Genomic DNA, 16,995 nt, shown 5'->3' on the forward strand with positions numbered 1-16,995 from the left:
TTAATGTTTTTTATTGTGTTTCTTCAATGTCCTCTTGTGCAAATAGCACTTACAAACTCAAAAGTGAAAATGACCATGTTATACCTTTAACCAGATGATATTCCAGCAAAAAAGAACCAAAACTCTTGATGCTATAATGTTATACTGTACACCCTCTTCACTGCTGGTGTAATGCACTTAATGCACAATAGAATGGGGTAATGGATTATGGGTATTTTCCCAGCCCTGTTGTCATGCCTGAACTGCTAAAATGAATGATAATGATTGTTATAATACTGATAATCAATATATCAGGGTTGGATCATCACGCATGCTGGAGTTACTTTGAGTCATGTTTCTTGTTATATCACAGCCAAACCTGGTTCAGAATACCCATGGAAGGAACCTGAAAAAATGTGAACTAATATGAGTGCTAAGGAAATAGAGAATGGAGAGCTGTTCCAGTGATGAGGACGTCACAGGAGTTAACACTGCTGTGTGGACCAATGGAAATACAATGCAGTTGCTCTATTCTATACTGAGGGGCACTGTTAGGAGGGATGAGGTGTTCAGAGCATGACTGTTAAGAAATGTGAAAGTGGAGCTGGTTCTGAAGTAAGGAATCCTATCATTCAGTAGGTGGAATTATGTGATTCAGTATCTGTTCACTCGTGTGTTGTCAATATCAATAATTAAACTGTGAACTTATGACATCATTAGCCTTTCTTTCAACATTGATGGTCATATGTGTCTCCAAGGACAGGTGTTGTAGGACAGGACAAGGTCTCCATCCACCAAGCGTTGTGTGAATGACCTTACATATCATAGGAAGGCAGTGAATACTGATACAGTGAACATGTATTAGATGTTATTTATTGATTTCTTTCTGACTCCATGCACTAGGGCAGCTGCACATTTCTGTTAATTAGATAGGCTACACTGTTATAAATTGTTTATTCTTTGACATTCAGCAGTGCACTGATCTACATCAGGCTTTCCATGAGTACACTGGTATTAGAGTAGTGCCTAGTGCTATACAGCTGTACACTCACTCAGTATTACAAAAGTACACATTTACAAAAAGGTTTTATACATGTCATGGTTGTAAAATTTGAAACAATTTAATTGATTATAGAATCAAATATTTACAGTACATTGAACAAGAAGGATTAGGGTGAACAATGTAAGTTAAACTTGGTTATAATTATGAATTACAGTGAAAGACAAATCAGCATGAAGAATGTTGGGAAATGAGTTTATCAACAGAAGCTAGAGGCTCGATACTGGGGGCTCAAAAGTGATGACAAGGAATCACTCAGTTGTAGTGGGAACCAGTTATGTGTGTGTGTGCGTGTGTCCTGTAAGTTGGACATGGTGCGTTCAAGACAACTTGGGAATTCCCGACCTCCAACTTGTGAAAAACGAATTGAACGCTCGTCCAACTCGGGATAAGTCGGGAACTCGGGTATCATTTTGCGCCCTGAGTTGACGTCATATTCACAACATGGCGGCATATATCTTTGACGGTAAGAATTTAATTATTATAAAGTGTTTGTTGACGTTTTAACATGTAATTTGATGTGTAATTGTGCAATATATGTTTGTATTCTTTATATGTCTCTCTGATTAAAGCAATGTGTGGACTTTAACAGCCATTTTACCGGCGAAATTAGCTAGCCAGCTCTTTTGCTAGCTAACGTTAGCTAACATAATAGCCTTCTAGCATAATAGAAGCCTCTAGCCTTTTATCCATTCTTTTTTCTCCCGAGTTAAAATCGTCATGAATGCAATGATGTCGGGCGTCGGGATTCCCAACTTGGGAATTCCTGAGTCCCGAGTTGTCTTGAACGCACCATTATTCCTAAGCTTGTGGTGGTTTTGGAGTGTCCAGCTGCCTTGGTTGCCCACCCTTGTCTCTTCCCCTACAACCCTGTTCCCCTCAGAGGGGTGTGGTCAAGTCCAGCCACAGTGTGGCTGGCAGGGTGGTGGAGTGGTTGGCCCAGTCCAGGGTGAGGTTGCTCCTGCTGTGTACTGAAGGCTCAGGGGGGGGGCAGGCAAGGTGGACAGCGACCCCTGTGGCCAGAAGGAGAATTGTAGCCAGCAGGGTGAGACCCCTCCTCAGGATCAACTGAGTTGTGGACAGCAGAGCATTGGTTTCGACTATGGGGGTCTCCCCACCTCCCTCTGTCCCTCTCTCACATGCCCCCAGTCCCTGCTTCTCTCCAGCACCCTGGGTGCTTACTGGGGTGTATCCAACTGGTCTGGGGCCCTCACCCTCTGACTGGGCCTGTAGAGACACATGAAGGTAAAATTCTACACCAAACATATGACCAGTGAGACATGAACACCACAATGATTCACAATATGGTATTCCTAAATATGTTAGGGTGCACTGCAATCAAACAATGAAATTCATTCTTCTCTCAATCACTTAACTCACTCACTCTCTCTGGCGCGTGTGCACACACACACACACACACACACACACTTACCATGTTGGAATTAAGAGTTGGCTGGAAGCATTCTGAGCCCTCTGGAATCAGGGTGTCAGTCACAGGTGGTCCAATAGGAGACTTGGCTGGTACACAGGTCACAGGACCAACCTTCCCAGCTCGCACCTGGGCCTACATGGACATATTATGTGACACTCATTGTTATGAAGGCTCAGAAGTTATTATGAGTTGTAGGCTGAGTCATTAAAGTATAAGATAATCAGACCAATATGGTTTTATCACCGTTGCTTAGTTTAGATACGCCCCCGCCCTCCTCCTTATTGGTTGTGATTTTCTATATTTGAATTGTTTTATTGGTTGTAAAGCAAATACGTCATCTTTGGACACTGCTGACAATACCAGTTACTCGCGTAACTGCCGTTCTATGAGGGAGGAGTAGCCCCTTAGGGGCTTTGCTCCTATTGGTACATTATACCCCTCCGGCACGCACCGGACCAGCTGAACTTTTAAGTACACTTGCCTCAACCAACCAGGATGGTGCAGTCTAGACCACTATGAAAGGTTGGAAAACCCCACTAAAAACCCTCTGAACCCAATTCAGCAAGTAACTGAAAGGGTCCAGTAGGGGATTTACCCTAAGGGGCTACGCCTCCCTCATAGAACAACAGTTACGCGAGTAACTGGTATTCCATTTCGGGAGGCTATGCCCCTTAAAGGACAATGCTCGTTTTTGACAACCTGGGACCTTATTTACGACATATTATAAGACGCTTGACTCACCGAGATCACTTTGGTGTAGTTCGGAGGCCTGTAGAAGAAATGTAAAATCCAGCGCGAGCCAGTATATCCATGTAATGGCGGTGATCGGGGCAACGAGAATGCAGCTTCTAAAAATCTATTTTCTGCCTCGAAACGGTTGTTTTCATCAATCTGTCTGGATGAATCGCTAGTTGTGCTTACATAGAGCATAACTGTTGTGGTTTTCACATGCCATGATCTTTAGAAACGTCTTTCGAAACGAAATAGCTTCCTCACTTGCTCCAGCACTAATGCGCACAGCGCGCAATCGTTGCTCCAGCACGCTGTGCGCATGCGTGCTGGAGCAAGTGAGGAAGCTATTTCGTGTCTAACGACGTTTCTAAAGATCATATTACAGAGGCATGGGAAATACCACAACAGGCCTATGCTCTATGTAAGCACAACTAGCGATTCATCCATACAGATTGATGAAAACAACCGTTTCGGGCAGAAAATAGATTTTTAGAAGCTGCATTCTCGTTGCCCCGATCACCGCCATTACATGGATATACTGGCTCGTGCTGGATTTTACATTTCTTCTACAGGCCTCCGAACTACACCAAAGTGATCTCGGTGAGTCAAACGTCTTATAATATGTCGTAAATAAGGTCCAGGTTGTCAAAAACGAGCATTGTCCTTTAAGGGCTTTGCTCCTTGTGGTATAAGGGGTGTAGATCCCCCTAACTCCCGCTGGACCGGGTGTACACAGGCTAATGTGTAACGGTCCGGGCAATGTCCTACACGCCAACTCCCCTGAAGGGCAGTAGACGACCACCTCGAGTAGAGTGGGTATGGAAAGTTGGTGCCACTCGACCTGCTGAGTCGTAGGCCTGTGGAATACCATCACACAGCCAATGAGACAAACGCTGCGCAGTCACAGGCCATCCAAGAGCAGCAGCGCGTGCACCAGGCACAAAGTGGAGCCTCTCATCCTCTTCGCTCAGATGACATGGATGATGAAGCAGGACTGTACCCTAGAACTGTAAGACTTGTCACAACCTTGGGCGTAAGGCCAGGTTGGGACGCAGCACTTCCCAGCTGAGGCCAACTGATGACCAACAGGCAGGGCACACAGACAGAACACACAGGTCACCTACCCGCTGGCAGACATCAGCCAAGGCAAGGCTGTCTACAGAGACAGGACATTCAGGGGGATCTCGGATACAGATTCAACAGTGCCCTAACAGGGCATCCTAAACTACCTGAAGATTCCATGGGGGGCCACCGTGTGCATCACAGGATGCACGTCGTGAGCCTGTGAGGAATCGCCTAACCAGAACTGTTAGCCGTTAGAGACCATTAGTGAGACCCTCACGACAGGCTGAATGGAGAGCCACCGACCTCACGCCGTCCTGACAATTGATATACTGTAGGCTACTGTTATCATGTTGTCCGTTTTGATGCGCACATTCTTGCTCCGAATCGGGGACTCAAAGTGCCTGAACACCAACAGTACGGTCACCAGCTCCAAGAGGTTGATGTATCGCGTGGATGAGTTCCGCGTGTCACTGACCACCTGGCCCATTCAGACCCAGTTAGTTGTTAGTTGCTCGCAGTAATTGTCATTTGGAGTGGATGAGACGTATAAGGATGTTTGTAGCGGTCTTGATATAGCCTAGCTAATTAGCCAACACGGATTTGCCGTGTATTTTGAGCTAAGAGAGGTTAATTTACTGTGCTAGCAACACTCGTAATTCAATGAGAAAATAGTGGACTTTGGACTCATCACCGGACAGTCATTTTGTTGCAAGTTTCATTGTCCAATCAGCAGCCAACCCAGCATCTTTGCTCAAGAGAAGGACATCAGATTGCCATTCTTCTGACATCAGATTGCCACAGCACGAGAGCACAAGACCGTCAATCATCATCACCTGTCATCACCCGTGCATTCTCCCCCACTAAAGTCGACGAATGAACTGGTACCATAGAATGGGTTTTAGATTAGGAATTTAGCATAGGTCATTAGTTGCTTGTTTATTGTGTTTATTTTCATTGTATTTAAGTTGAGTTTATAATCGTTCCCCTGTCCCTGTATTAGTTAGGCTATTGTTGTCCACAGTTAATTGTTAAGGTCATAGTAGGGTCACCGGATGATGGTGGCCAGCCCCTTTAGCTTAGTTAGTATAGATATTTAATATTAGTTTGATAAATAAGATTACAGCCCCTTTTAGTGTGTCCACCTAGGTTGGAGCTACCTTCCAGATAGGGTCATCCCTATGTTCCCACAGCCCTGTTCCCACATTGATATATATATATATTTTTTATTTTTATTTTTTTTTTATAAATTAGGCCCTATGTTCCCACAGCCCTGTGTTCCCACATTTCCAAGTAATCATACTGCAAAGGCATGAGGCATGTAGCGTGGGAAGGGGAAGAACACTTATCGTGTTTACCATGATCCGTCCATAGATGGCGCTATTGCGACCATTTGAAAAACCAAATGCACAATTACGCAGACACTACTGCACAGATTTCCACAAAATTAGGTGGAGAGGTGTAGCATGCAGCAAGGAAGACTCCCTCAAATTTTGATTGCGATCTGAGGCCACGCCCCCTTGATGCGGATTGGTCCACAGTGTTTGCTTAATATCTTTGGTTCTGAAGGTCTCAGAGCTACCAAACTTGGTGGGAGTGATTTTGGAGGCCCATAAATCCAGTCCATAGTAGACACACCCCCTCGATGCTGATTGGTCCACAGCCGGGGCCATTGAAATCAGCATGAATTTTATATGGGACATGTGCCATGCTACACACCTGAGTGTGTTTTGATTGATTAGGCTAATGTCAATTCTTGCTCCTCTACTGGCCCTGGACCCTTCAGCAGACTGGACTGAAAAATTGTCTCCATCAGTTCCTGGCTATGCCCATGGGCTCAATGCCCAAGCCGTGGCAGATGGATTGGTCAACCCAATGAGGAGAAAAGATGCTTCAGATGCTTCACAGACATAGTTTTCTCTATTATATAGTTAGATTACTTAGAAAAGTGGAAATATAGCGCTGTGGGAACATAGGGCTGTGGGAACATAGGGCTGTAGGGACATAGGGCTCTGGGAACATAGACATGCTCTCTAGAGAACACTTTCCGTGGAGTTCAACAGAGTGCAGATTAGTCACTTGTCTAAAGTTCACTGTCCTTTAACCGGTATTGTCTTTGGTTTGTCACAGTAAAGTCAATGAGTTTCTAAGGTTAATCATTGTGGTGAACAAGGTGTATCATGGCACCTCCCCCTACGAAGGAGGCTTCGCATGCCAAGATGTTATAATAATCGCCTAAAACTATCTTTTGTCCCAGTCTCCATTAAATTGATAAACTCACTTAAGCAGAAACGATAATTATATGACCACAAGCACTTTATCTGAAACACCACTTGAAGGGTTATGTGCAATATCTATCAAATTCCATGTCCAGATGGAAGCTGCTGTCAATGTCACTCAATGTTTGCTGTTGACTTTGTTGTTTCTTTTGCCTGTTGTATGTAATTTCTCTATTGCACTTTGAAGCAATATGGTACTATGCCCAAGACAAGTTTCCCCACGGGGACAATAAAGTATAATCAATCAATCAATCAATAGCTCAGGAGGTAGAGCGGCCGGCTGGGGATCACAAGGTTTCTGGAGTGTGCCGAAGTGTGCTTGAACAAGACACTGAACCCCAAAATTGCTCACGTGCGACACGGTGGCGCAGTACCTAGTACTGTCACCTCACAGAAAAAAGGTGTTGGGGAGTTGGCCTGTTCTCTCCATGTTTGCAAGGGTTTCCCCCATGAAGAACTCAATATGAACAAAACAGGGAGAACGCTATCCATCCCTGGCGAAGACAGACGGGAGCACTTGGTTGGCCCCCGGGCGCGTCCCATGCAAGCTGGCTGCTCTTAGGGGAAGGACGACGGGATGGGTTAAGTGCAGAGAACTTTTCACCGGCGACTCTAAATGCATGTGTGTGTGTTTCATTTCATGTGTGCAAAAAGTGTGCTGTGTGACAAATATTTTTTTTTCTCTTTCTTTCACTCGGTTAGAGGGAGCTAAGCTTCTTTACTGGTTGGAGTTAGATTTTCAAGGGTTGGTGCAGTACCTCCTCTGTAGCTCTCTGCCAGTTGAGTTTGAAGATGAGGGTGATGAAGAAACTAGTCTGAATAACAACGCAGATAAACAGACCGATCCAAAACCCTGAGGAGAGAGAGAGCGATAAAGAGTTAGATGTAACATGAACGCCAATTGCACAAAATGAAAAACAAAACACTGACAACACTCAAAGTTAAAACAAATGTGATACAAACAGTGAAAAATAGAAAGAAGGTAAGAGAGTAAGCACAAAGACAGAACTTTACCCAATATTCTTAAATTGGCAGCAAACATCAGGGCTATTCCGACAGGCAGGGCAATACAGTAGTAGGATAGCAGGTTGGACAAGGCAGCTATCTTCTGCTTCCCAGCCCCCACCAGGATACCTGAGCATACGCACTACACACGCACATACACACAGAAAAATGACATGCTGAGTGAGTTAGTATTGAATCTCAGAGGTAGGATACACTGCCTGTCAAATCAACTTCCCAGTCTAAAGGAGCTCACCAGGAGGGCGTCGAAGAACTGTGTGAATGTGTGTAGGCTGAGGTTCTCCGAGACAATCTCCACAATGTTCCTGCAGAACATGTGGTCAAAAATGGCAATCAAACACTGAGTTTCTTGGCAGGATCATGTGTACAGTTATCATCACGCATGCTGGTCTGTCACTTACACGTCAGTGGTGAAGATGTAGCCAAGCACATTCCTGAGGATAAAGATCGCCACCCCCTGGAACACAGCCAGTGCTCCTACAGCAGAGACAAGCTAACATGTAAGAGTCTGCGTCCACATTATACTGTATGTGTGTGTGCGCGCGTGTTTGGTCTGACCTGACAGGCCCAGTGCCACTTTGCAGGTGAGGATGGCCCTAGATGTGTCTCCTGCCCCCAGAGCGTTCCCTACTCTCACACAGGCAGCCGCACTGACGCCTAAAGGGAACTGTTCACAAAGACCTCAGTTACCTCAGACCTCCGCACTGACACACGGGGGGTAGCTTGGGTTGCACTGAGACACAGAGGCAGGTGGACCTGACACAGGCTGTGAGGTGGTGTTGAGGTGTGAGAGAGAGAGGGGGGGGGGGGCGATGGGGGAGGAAGGTTAGTATTTCTCACCATGTAGGTAATGGCTCCAAGCTCTATCAAAACATGCTGGGCAGCAAGATCCACCTCCCCTAACCTCCCTACATAGTGAGACACAGACAGGTTATTATTATTATTATTATTGTTATTAGGTGGATTGTAAAAGAGAGGAGTTTGAGATAATCACACACACTCACAAACACACACACACTGACCAGCGAGGAAACTTCCAATCTCCCAGATCCACCACTCGAAGCAGATCATTAGTGTGCTTGGAATAGCTAGCTGCATGTAAGAGCCCCACTCCTGCAGACTCGCACTGGACCAGCCTACAGGGACACCCAGAGTTACGCACACACACACACACCATCAACCTAACACCATACTCATACCTAACCAGTAGGGGGAGACAGAGTTCTCTAAATGAACATACAGTAATATGGGTATTTGAAAGTGTGTTAGAAAGGCTGAGTGCTTGTGTGTTTCACCTTCCCACGTTTTCTTGTGGAGCCCCCTCCAGTGGATGTAGGTGAAGAGCAGAAGACAGAGGTAGATCTGAGACAAGCTATTGGCTATAGCTGAGCCTCTACAAACACACAAAGCAGAACTTAAATGGCACCCTAATATATACACAGACACACGCACACAGAGACACACATGCATACACGCACGCATGCATGCATGCACACACACACACATGGTGAAATTGAGCACGAGAGTGAGCACACCCACATGACCCCCATCTTTAGGCTGAAGAGCAGGACATAGTTGACCCCCAAATTAATGAGATTAGCTGCTGCCGCCGTGTACATCTGGGGCAGAATGATACCCTGAAACACACCCACACAAACTGACCATTAGGCACTAGAGAGCCAGCACTTACAACAACATTTAACATAAGAAAATGAAGGATTTGCCATCCAATCCTTGTTACCTGATTCTGAAGGTAGGCTACTTGTAGTTGGTGCATGAACATAGCCTGTGGCACAGACACACAGTAGGGAGGGAACATTAGTGTGCACAATTCAGTTATGCAGGACACTAAGACTCCAGACAGAGCCACAAGCCAGTCAGAACACTCAGAATCCAGACGGAACCCTCACACTCCAGGTGGAACACTGAGAATCCAGACAGAACCCTCAGAATCCAGAAAGCACTCTCATAATGTAGACAGAACACTCATAATGTAGACAGAAGCCTCAGAATCCAGATGAAAGCCTTATCCTCCAGGCCCAACACTCGGACTCCTGACAGAGCATCAAGACAGAATTTTATTTTACTGACAAAAATAACTTATTTAGGGATTACATATCTGTACACACCCTTAGCCTAATACTTGGTTGATGCACCTTTGACAGTGATTACAGCTTTCATTCATCGTAAGCTACGGCGTTCGTCATGGCGCTACGATGAACGTAGCGCTATGATGCCTCTGGGAAATGCAGCCCAGAACTCTCAGGCTCCAGACAGAACAGAACACTCAGACACCATACAGAACAGAACACTCAGGCTCCAGACAGAACAGAACACTCAGGCTCCAGACAGAACAGAACACTCAGGCTCCAGTCAGAACAGAACACTCAGGCTCCAGACAGAACCCTCAGACTTCAGGCAGAACCCTCAGACTCCAGTCAGAACAGAACACTCAGGCTCCAGACAGAACAGAACACTCAGTCTCCAGACAGAAACATCAGACTTCAGGCAGAACCTTCAGACTCCAGACAGAACATAACCTCAGATTCCAGAGAGAACACACAAACCCAGCACATCAGACAGACAGAAGTCCTGTGCTGAGGACAGAAGGTGGCAGAATTTACTCACAGGAACAGCAGGTAGGTATGCCATCACATAGAGATGGGCAATCCTAAAACAAGAAGGGGAAACATTTAAAAACAAGTTCTGTGTGTCTGTCTATTTGTCTGTGTTATCATTGTTCTTGTTGTTGTTGTTGATGATGATGATGATGATGATGTTGCTGATGTTGATGTTAGGGGCCAAGCACTGAAGGTGCAAAGCCCCTATTGTAATTGATGGTATTATTATTATTATTATTCATCTGCCATTGAAGTCAATGGCAGCCTATAGAACCGATTGGTCACTTTTTATGAAAATGTGCATGATGGTAGAGGATCACGGGATGAGGCAATGGAGTAAGTCTCACATCGATTGGCCAATAGGGGGCACAATAGCAGCCCACTGAAATTGCGAACTTTGAACAGGCATAGCTCATGCCCTGTTTGACGTAGAGTCATGAAACTTTGCATACCAATGTCTCTCCTCACGATGAACAAATTTGCCTCAAGAACCTATAACTTCCGGTAATGTAAATTTTCTGAAATTGGATGCTTAAAATCTGTCTCCTCCTAGAAAGTTTCACCGATTCACATGACACTCTGTAGACAGAATCTAGGGACCAATATCAAAATTTCTGATTCTGCATTTTTTGAAAAGTTGAATAAAACTGAAATTATGAGCCAATGAAGATTGCAGAGGACGTGGCTTTTCACATGAAGTGGTATAATTTCTGAAGGGTTGTACAAAACACCACAAATCTTTGCTAGCATATCCGAACATATACCCCAAGGCTATCCCTGCATTATTGGCCCGATCAACTCAAATGGGGGCGCTAGAGAGCTAATTTCCTGTTAAGGCCTAACCGCTAAGCTGATTTTTCCAAAACTTGGTACAGTAGTGCCAGAGTATATCCTAAGGTAAGTTGAGAAATATGCAGCAAATTGGCCACAGGGTGGCACTATAACAAGCCAAAATGCTTAAAAGTGGCTAAAATGCAATCGATTGCTGTAGCGCCCCCTGTGGCCGGATGGGGCTCATTTTGCTTGTATGCGTAGGTGATGGCATGCTCTACAATTTACTAATTGGACACAAAATCGTCAGATTAAAGTATGATGTCGATATAAGGGTCAAAGACGTGACGCTTGTTTTTTTTGTGTCCCTTTGGTTAAGTTTAAAATTTTTAGGTTATAATTTGAAAATAAACTTAAAGATTACTTGCATACATTCTTTTCTGACAACCTGCCCTAAAAAGTTGTGGTTTTAATTCATTTTGAGAGAATTATTGAAAATATAAAAAATGGCAAAAATGGCTAAGTGGTGTAACCATAGAAAATTTCAAATTGCTCAAAAGAGATGAAAGTCTAAAAAAAACTTATAAACTAGTTTGGCATAATCTTACATAAGAACTATTTTAAAGTTAATAAAAGAAGTGGAAAGGAGCCAGTTGAGGTGGTTCGGGCATCTAGTGAGGATGCCTCCTGGGCGCCTCCCTAGGGAGGTGTTCCAGGCGTGTCCGGCTGGGAGGAGGCCGCGGGGTAGACCCAGGACTAGGTGGCGGGACTACATCTCCGCACTGGCCTGTGAGCGGCTAAAGATTCCCCAGGCAGAGCTGGTTGATGCTGCTAGGGAAAGGGATGTCTGGGGCCCCCTGCTGGAGCTGCTGCCTCCGCGACCCGACCCTGGATAAGCGGATGAAGATGATGATGATGATGATGAAAAGAAGTGGAACTATATTGTTCTGGATATTATAAATCATCCGGGAAATCATGTCACTCATGTCAAATTACATAAGTGTCTTTCTGTTAGTTGCTATTTTAGGCAAGTACCAATACTTTATGATGCAGCTCAAGGACAACTAGCCATCTTAAGAAGAAATGTTTAGTTTATTAGTCAGTTTTATTTATTTTCCAAGTATTCTTTCAAGAAAAGGGGAATTGTCATTTACATCATAGCCTACGTGTTATTTGGCCAGACATTCTATGTTGTGTTGAGACTCAGAGATGGCCTGCCTAATAAGTCAGATACTGTACTTGTCTGCAATTTCATCATTAATACAATATAATAAATGTGATGAATGTGGATGGTTACACCAATTGACATTGGGTTGTGTCAAATGGTGTAACCAGTGTTTGTTCATGTAAATATGAAATTATACAGGAATATTAATTATATTCCTATTCCTATCTAAGCATTATATTCTACTGTAGTGTAACAACATGTTTTTAGCCATTTTGACATACATTTCCATAGATTATAACAAAAACCAAGGTGTTTTCAGCATACCATATGACCCGCTCGATGTTGCAAAACTGGTGAAATATGAAAATTTGAGATCAACCTGATAAAATCTATTCTTAGGTAACATGTTGCAATTGATTATTATTATGAAAGACACCTACATACACTCGAGGTTGATAAAATATTGAATATTTACCACTTTTCTTTGGTTACACCACTTGACATTTTAAGGCGCATTTGGTCAAAGAAATATGCAAATGTAATTTAAAAGCCAGCATAAATACAAAATCCACATATTAACACACTTGATGCAAGCTTTTAAAACAGTATTTCCCCCCATTTTCTTTTTCCATCTTTCCCACCCTTATTTGTCACTGACCCATAAGCTTTTTTGTGCAACAACACCCCGGTTGCACTTTCATTCATTCAGGGAGGAGGAGTAGAGGAGGGGGAGGTTTAGAGGAGGGGGAAGGTGTAGAGGAGGAGGTGTAGTGGAGGGGGGAGGTGTAGGGGAGGGAGGTGTAGAGGTGGGAGGGGTAGACGAGGAGGTGCAGAGGAGGGGGAGATGTAGAGGAGGGAGGAGGTCTAGGGGAGGGGGTGTAGTGGAGGGAGGAGGTGTAGAGGAGGGGGAGGTGTAGGGGAGGGAGGAGGTGTATAGAAGGGGGGAAGGGTAGATGAGGAGGTGTAAAGGAGGGAGGAGATGTAGAGGAGGAGGTGTAGGGAGGGAGGAGGTATATAGAAGGGGAGAAGGGTAGATGAGGAGGTGTAGAGGAGGGGGGTGTAGAGGAGGAGGTGTAGGGGAGGGAGGAGGTGTAGAGGAGGAGGTGTAGGGGAGGGAGGAGGTGTAGAGCAGGGGGGTGTAGAGGAGGAGGTGTAGGGGAGGGAGGAGGTGTAGAGGAGGAGGTGTAGGGGTGGGAGGAGGTATAGAGGAGGTGTAGAGGAGGAGATGTAGAGGAGGGGGGAGGGGTAGAGGAGGAGATGTAGGGGAGGAGATGTCTTGTTGTATTTGATGCGTAAGGGCTTGGCCCCGTCATTGCTGCTTGCAGCTATATTTATTATTGTTGTTGTTGTTGATGTTGTTGTTGTAAAGGCCCTACCTGGCGACCTCTTCCTGCTGATGCATGGCCAGCAGTATGTTCTGGGTGTTGATGAGCAGAGCCCAGCAGGGCAGACAGAAGAGCAGCAGGATCAGAATCCCTCTCTGGATGATCACTCCCACACGCTTCAGGTTCTTTCTGCCAAACGTCTACAACCCATCACACACACAAACATGCACGCTTTAGACTTTAAACCTATGATACACCTACAATACACACACACAGGGCAGCTGTGGCTCAAGAGGTAGAGCAGGTCGTCCAATGACTGCATGGTTGATGGTTCGATTGCCGGCTCCAGCACCTTGCATGACAGCTTTCCACCATTGGTGTGTGAATATTTGTATAAATGGGTGAATGAGAGGCCATTGTAAAGCGCTTTGTCCGTGTGTGTGTAAATGGTCCATTTACCATTTACACACACACACGCAGGCTACTATAAGCTCACCTGAGAAACCAGTGTATCACAAGCCAAGCCCAGGCCATAGCCTGTGGCTGTCGTCGAAACATTGATGACCTGAGAGGGGAAGAGCACAGCACAACAGTCTGAGTCTGCCATACTGAAGAGCGTGCTTGAACAAGCCCGTCCTATTACTGGCTACACAAACATCGTTCAGAGGAAGGCCGTCACTACAGAGAATTGTGGGTAGTACCGCGGAGCCCAGGGCATAGCCAGCCAGCTCTGCGTTGCCAAGGTGACCACAGAATATGGTGATGACAAAAGGTAGAAGGAATATCAAGATCCGAGAAACCAGCTGTGGAGACAGACAGACAGACACACACACACACACACACACACATACACACAGACATGCAAATACAGGAACATCATTAAATGCCTTCATTCAATCATAGCCTTTATCATGAATAAAGCCATTCACTTTTTGCGTACACATTAAGCGACAGCCTACAAACTCACCCTCAGTTCTGTTTTTTGTTCGGGAATGTAAACAATAACACACTGGACATCTGTGAACGCTGAATACGCTGGCCCTGTCGCACCACAGACAGGGTGTGGGCACTAAAGTTTGTAACATGGCATGTAGCATAGCATACACACATCTATCCTTGACATGAGCATGGATAGCTGTAACATAAGTGGGTGTATACCCTTGCAGCTCCAGCAGTAGCTTCCAACCCCACTAATCAACTCTGAAGCCTGTGAATGAACCTCCCCTCTCTCTCTCACCAGCGGGCCTGTGAGTCGCAGGACATGGTAGAGTTCCTCTCTGTAGGCCAGGGGGATCCAGTTCCTCACACACACGCAGCAGAACAGTCTGGAGCTGACGGCCGTCCCCGCTGTGTCCTCTCCTTCCACCCCCGCCGACCTGCCAACAGCCGCCACGGCAACCAACTCGGCGCCCGGCAACAGGCCTGCGGACTGTGGGGCACCCGACTTCTCCATTGAGCAGTGAGAAAGAGAGAGAGAGAGAGGGAAGAGAGAGGGGAGGACAGAAAGGGAGAGGGGGGCAGAAAGGGATTGAACGAGTGTTTCTGCCCTAGTGCAAGGCAGTCATTCCATAAAGGCAGGCTTAGAGCGACGAGAAGAGACCCCACCTCCTGTAAGTTGATTAGATAACCTACCACTGCCCAGTGGAGGGAGGGGGAGAGAGGGAGAACAAAACATTGAGAAAAAAGGGAGGGAGGGAGGGGGGGAAAGAGAGCTTGTAGGCCACAAACAAACTCTTTATTTGTCACTATACTAAGTGTTTTTCTGTGTTTTGTGTATGATAATGAGTTGAGTGTGTGTGTGTGTGTGTGTGTGTGTAAGGGGGGCTTGCCGTCTTATGGTAATCTGATGAAGAATGCTTGTGTAGCCACAGACTCAGAGTTGAGTTCAAGCACTCAGAACTGGGGGGCTGGGCTTTAATTAATGACTGACTGAGAACATTATAGCCGTGTGTGTGTGTGTTGTGTGTGTGTGTGTGTGTGTGTGTGTGTGTGTGTGTGTGTGTGTGTGTGTGTGCGCGTACGTGCGTGCGTGCGTGTGTGTGCACAGTTTGCATGTGTCTTTCCCTGAATGCACTTTGACCTTTGGTCACTTGGCAGACTTGCACAACTGTCTATTTTGTTCTATCAGGTCTAAAGATCTGAAGAAGAAAGAGATGAGGAAATGGAACAAGAAGCGATCACGCACACTCTCTCTCTCTCTCTCTCTCGCTCTCTTTTTCTCTCTCTTTATCTTTCTCTCTCTCTCTCTTTCTCTCGGATAAATCAACATGTTATCTCTGAGGCAGGAAGATAACACCTGATCACTTACATACAATAAATAAATACTTAACAGACTATCACTAAAGCACATACTAAATCAGAATAGATTTAGTTAAATCCTTTATTTATCTGGATGAGAAGGAAATCTCCTTAGCAGTTGTGCAAAATACAATCAATGATAAATACCTTTTGGCCTTCATTGTATTCTGTACCAAGATACTGCTGTGCATACTCCACCGAGGTTACTAGCTCTCGTAAATAACTCTAGGCCCAGAGTGGACATTCACTCTTTCCATCCCATAATTCATTTACCTCAACTGTGTACAGTAGCAATCACTGCAGACCTTTGGTCCCCCTTGTGTGTTTGAGTATGAAAATGTGAGGGGGAATGATGAAGGGAACAAGACAAAGAAAGAGAGAAAGCGAGTTTAAAAGAAAGACTAAATAAAGAAAATAAAGTTCATTAACTGTTATTCACTCTTCATATTACATTTTATTACTTTACATTACTTTACAATCATTTTTAGCAGACATTTTTATCCAAATCTACACATAATACAGTGCTTGCATTTAACATAGGTAGTCAGTGTACTACCTCTTGAGAGAACTCCATCTCCTTTGTGCATCTCTTTTCTAAACAAGTAACTAAGAGCATAATCTAGTGCTGAAGCCAAAGTTCAAGAGAAGCAAAATATAAATAAAATAGGTGGTTAAGGGGAAGGGTCCGGGTAGTACTTCTTGAAGAGGTGAGTTTTGAGCCTGAAAAAATGGGCTCTGCTGTCCTGACGTCAGTGGGATGAGTCAGTTCATTCCACCACTGTGAGGCAAGGACAAAAAAGAGCACGATTGCAGGGGCCTCAGAGTGACGGGGCAACCAATCATCCTGAGGTTACACAGATTAGTGGTCGGGGTGAGTGGGTTGGTGGTTGACCATGGCTTGGAGGTAGGAGGGAGCTGTTCCTGTCATTGTCCTGTAGGCTAATACCAGAGTTTTAAACTGGATGCGAGCAGCTACAGGGAGCCTTTTTAGAGAATGGAGAACGGAAGTTGTGTGGGAGAACTTGGGGTGGTTGAACACCAGGTGAGCTGTAGCTTTCTGGACAAGCTTTTAAGCTTTTAGCAAGAGGTTTAATGGCTGAAGCCTGGGCACCAGCAAGGAGGGAGTTGCAGTAATCGAGGCAGGAAATGATAAGAGCCTGGATGAGCACCTGCACTGTTTCATGAGTGAGGAAACGGCGAATCCTCCTGATATTGTAGAGCAGAAATCAGGAGTGTGTAACAGAT

At 45.2% G+C, this 16,995-nt stretch overlaps 1 protein-coding gene across 3 annotated transcripts; it reads right to left on the reverse strand.

The window, feature by feature from the left end:
* Positions 1–846: 846 nt before the first annotated feature.
* Positions 847–15,014, reverse strand: LOC311318347 (multidrug and toxin extrusion protein 1-like). 3 transcript variants are annotated; one of them, XM_084449645.1, is made up of 17 exons: positions 14,690–15,014; positions 14,154–14,255; positions 13,949–14,017; positions 13,504–13,652; positions 10,196–10,238; positions 9,309–9,353; positions 9,107–9,204; positions 8,863–8,960; positions 8,590–8,703; positions 8,408–8,475; positions 8,126–8,234; positions 7,969–8,044; positions 7,803–7,872; positions 7,559–7,691; positions 7,303–7,397; positions 2,472–2,603; positions 847–2,266 (listed from the first exon to the last, which is right to left on the reverse strand). In XM_084449645.1, exons 1-17 carry the CDS (start codon positions 14,903–14,905, stop codon positions 1,919–1,921), a joined length of 1,965 nt encoding a protein of 654 aa, XP_084305771.1. In that variant the 5' UTR covers positions 14,906–15,014; the 3' UTR covers positions 847–1,918. The 3 variants fall into 3 exon arrangements, with proteins under 3 accessions (XP_084305771.1, XP_084305773.1, XP_084305772.1); XM_084449647.1 differs by lacking the exons at positions 8,126–8,234; positions 9,107–9,204 and having other exon boundaries at positions 8,863–8,888; positions 9,330–9,353; XM_084449646.1 differs by lacking the exons at positions 8,126–8,234; positions 8,408–8,475; positions 8,590–8,703.
* Positions 15,015–16,995: the final 1,981 nt, after the last annotated feature.

The sequence above is a fragment of the Borostomias antarcticus genome, assembly GCF_949987555.1.
Source record: "Borostomias antarcticus genome assembly, chromosome: 15".
NCBI lineage: Eukaryota > Metazoa > Chordata > Actinopteri > Stomiiformes > Stomiidae > Borostomias > Borostomias antarcticus.

Bases quoted from the DNA above. Each gene is read 5' to 3' on its own strand.
- LOC311318347 (XM_084449645.1), bottom strand. From the start codon at position 14,905: ATGGAGAAGTCGGGTGCCCCACAGTCCGCAGGCCTGTTGCCGGGCGCC. The intron at 10,239-13,503 runs GTAGGGCCTTTA...TTCTTGTTTTAG, and splicing joins CAGCAGGAAGAGGTCGCCAG to GATTGCCCATCTCTATGTGA. The intron at 7,873-7,968 runs GTAAGTGACAGA...CATGTTCTGCAG, and splicing joins TACATCTTCACCACTGACGT to GAACATTGTGGAGATTGTCT.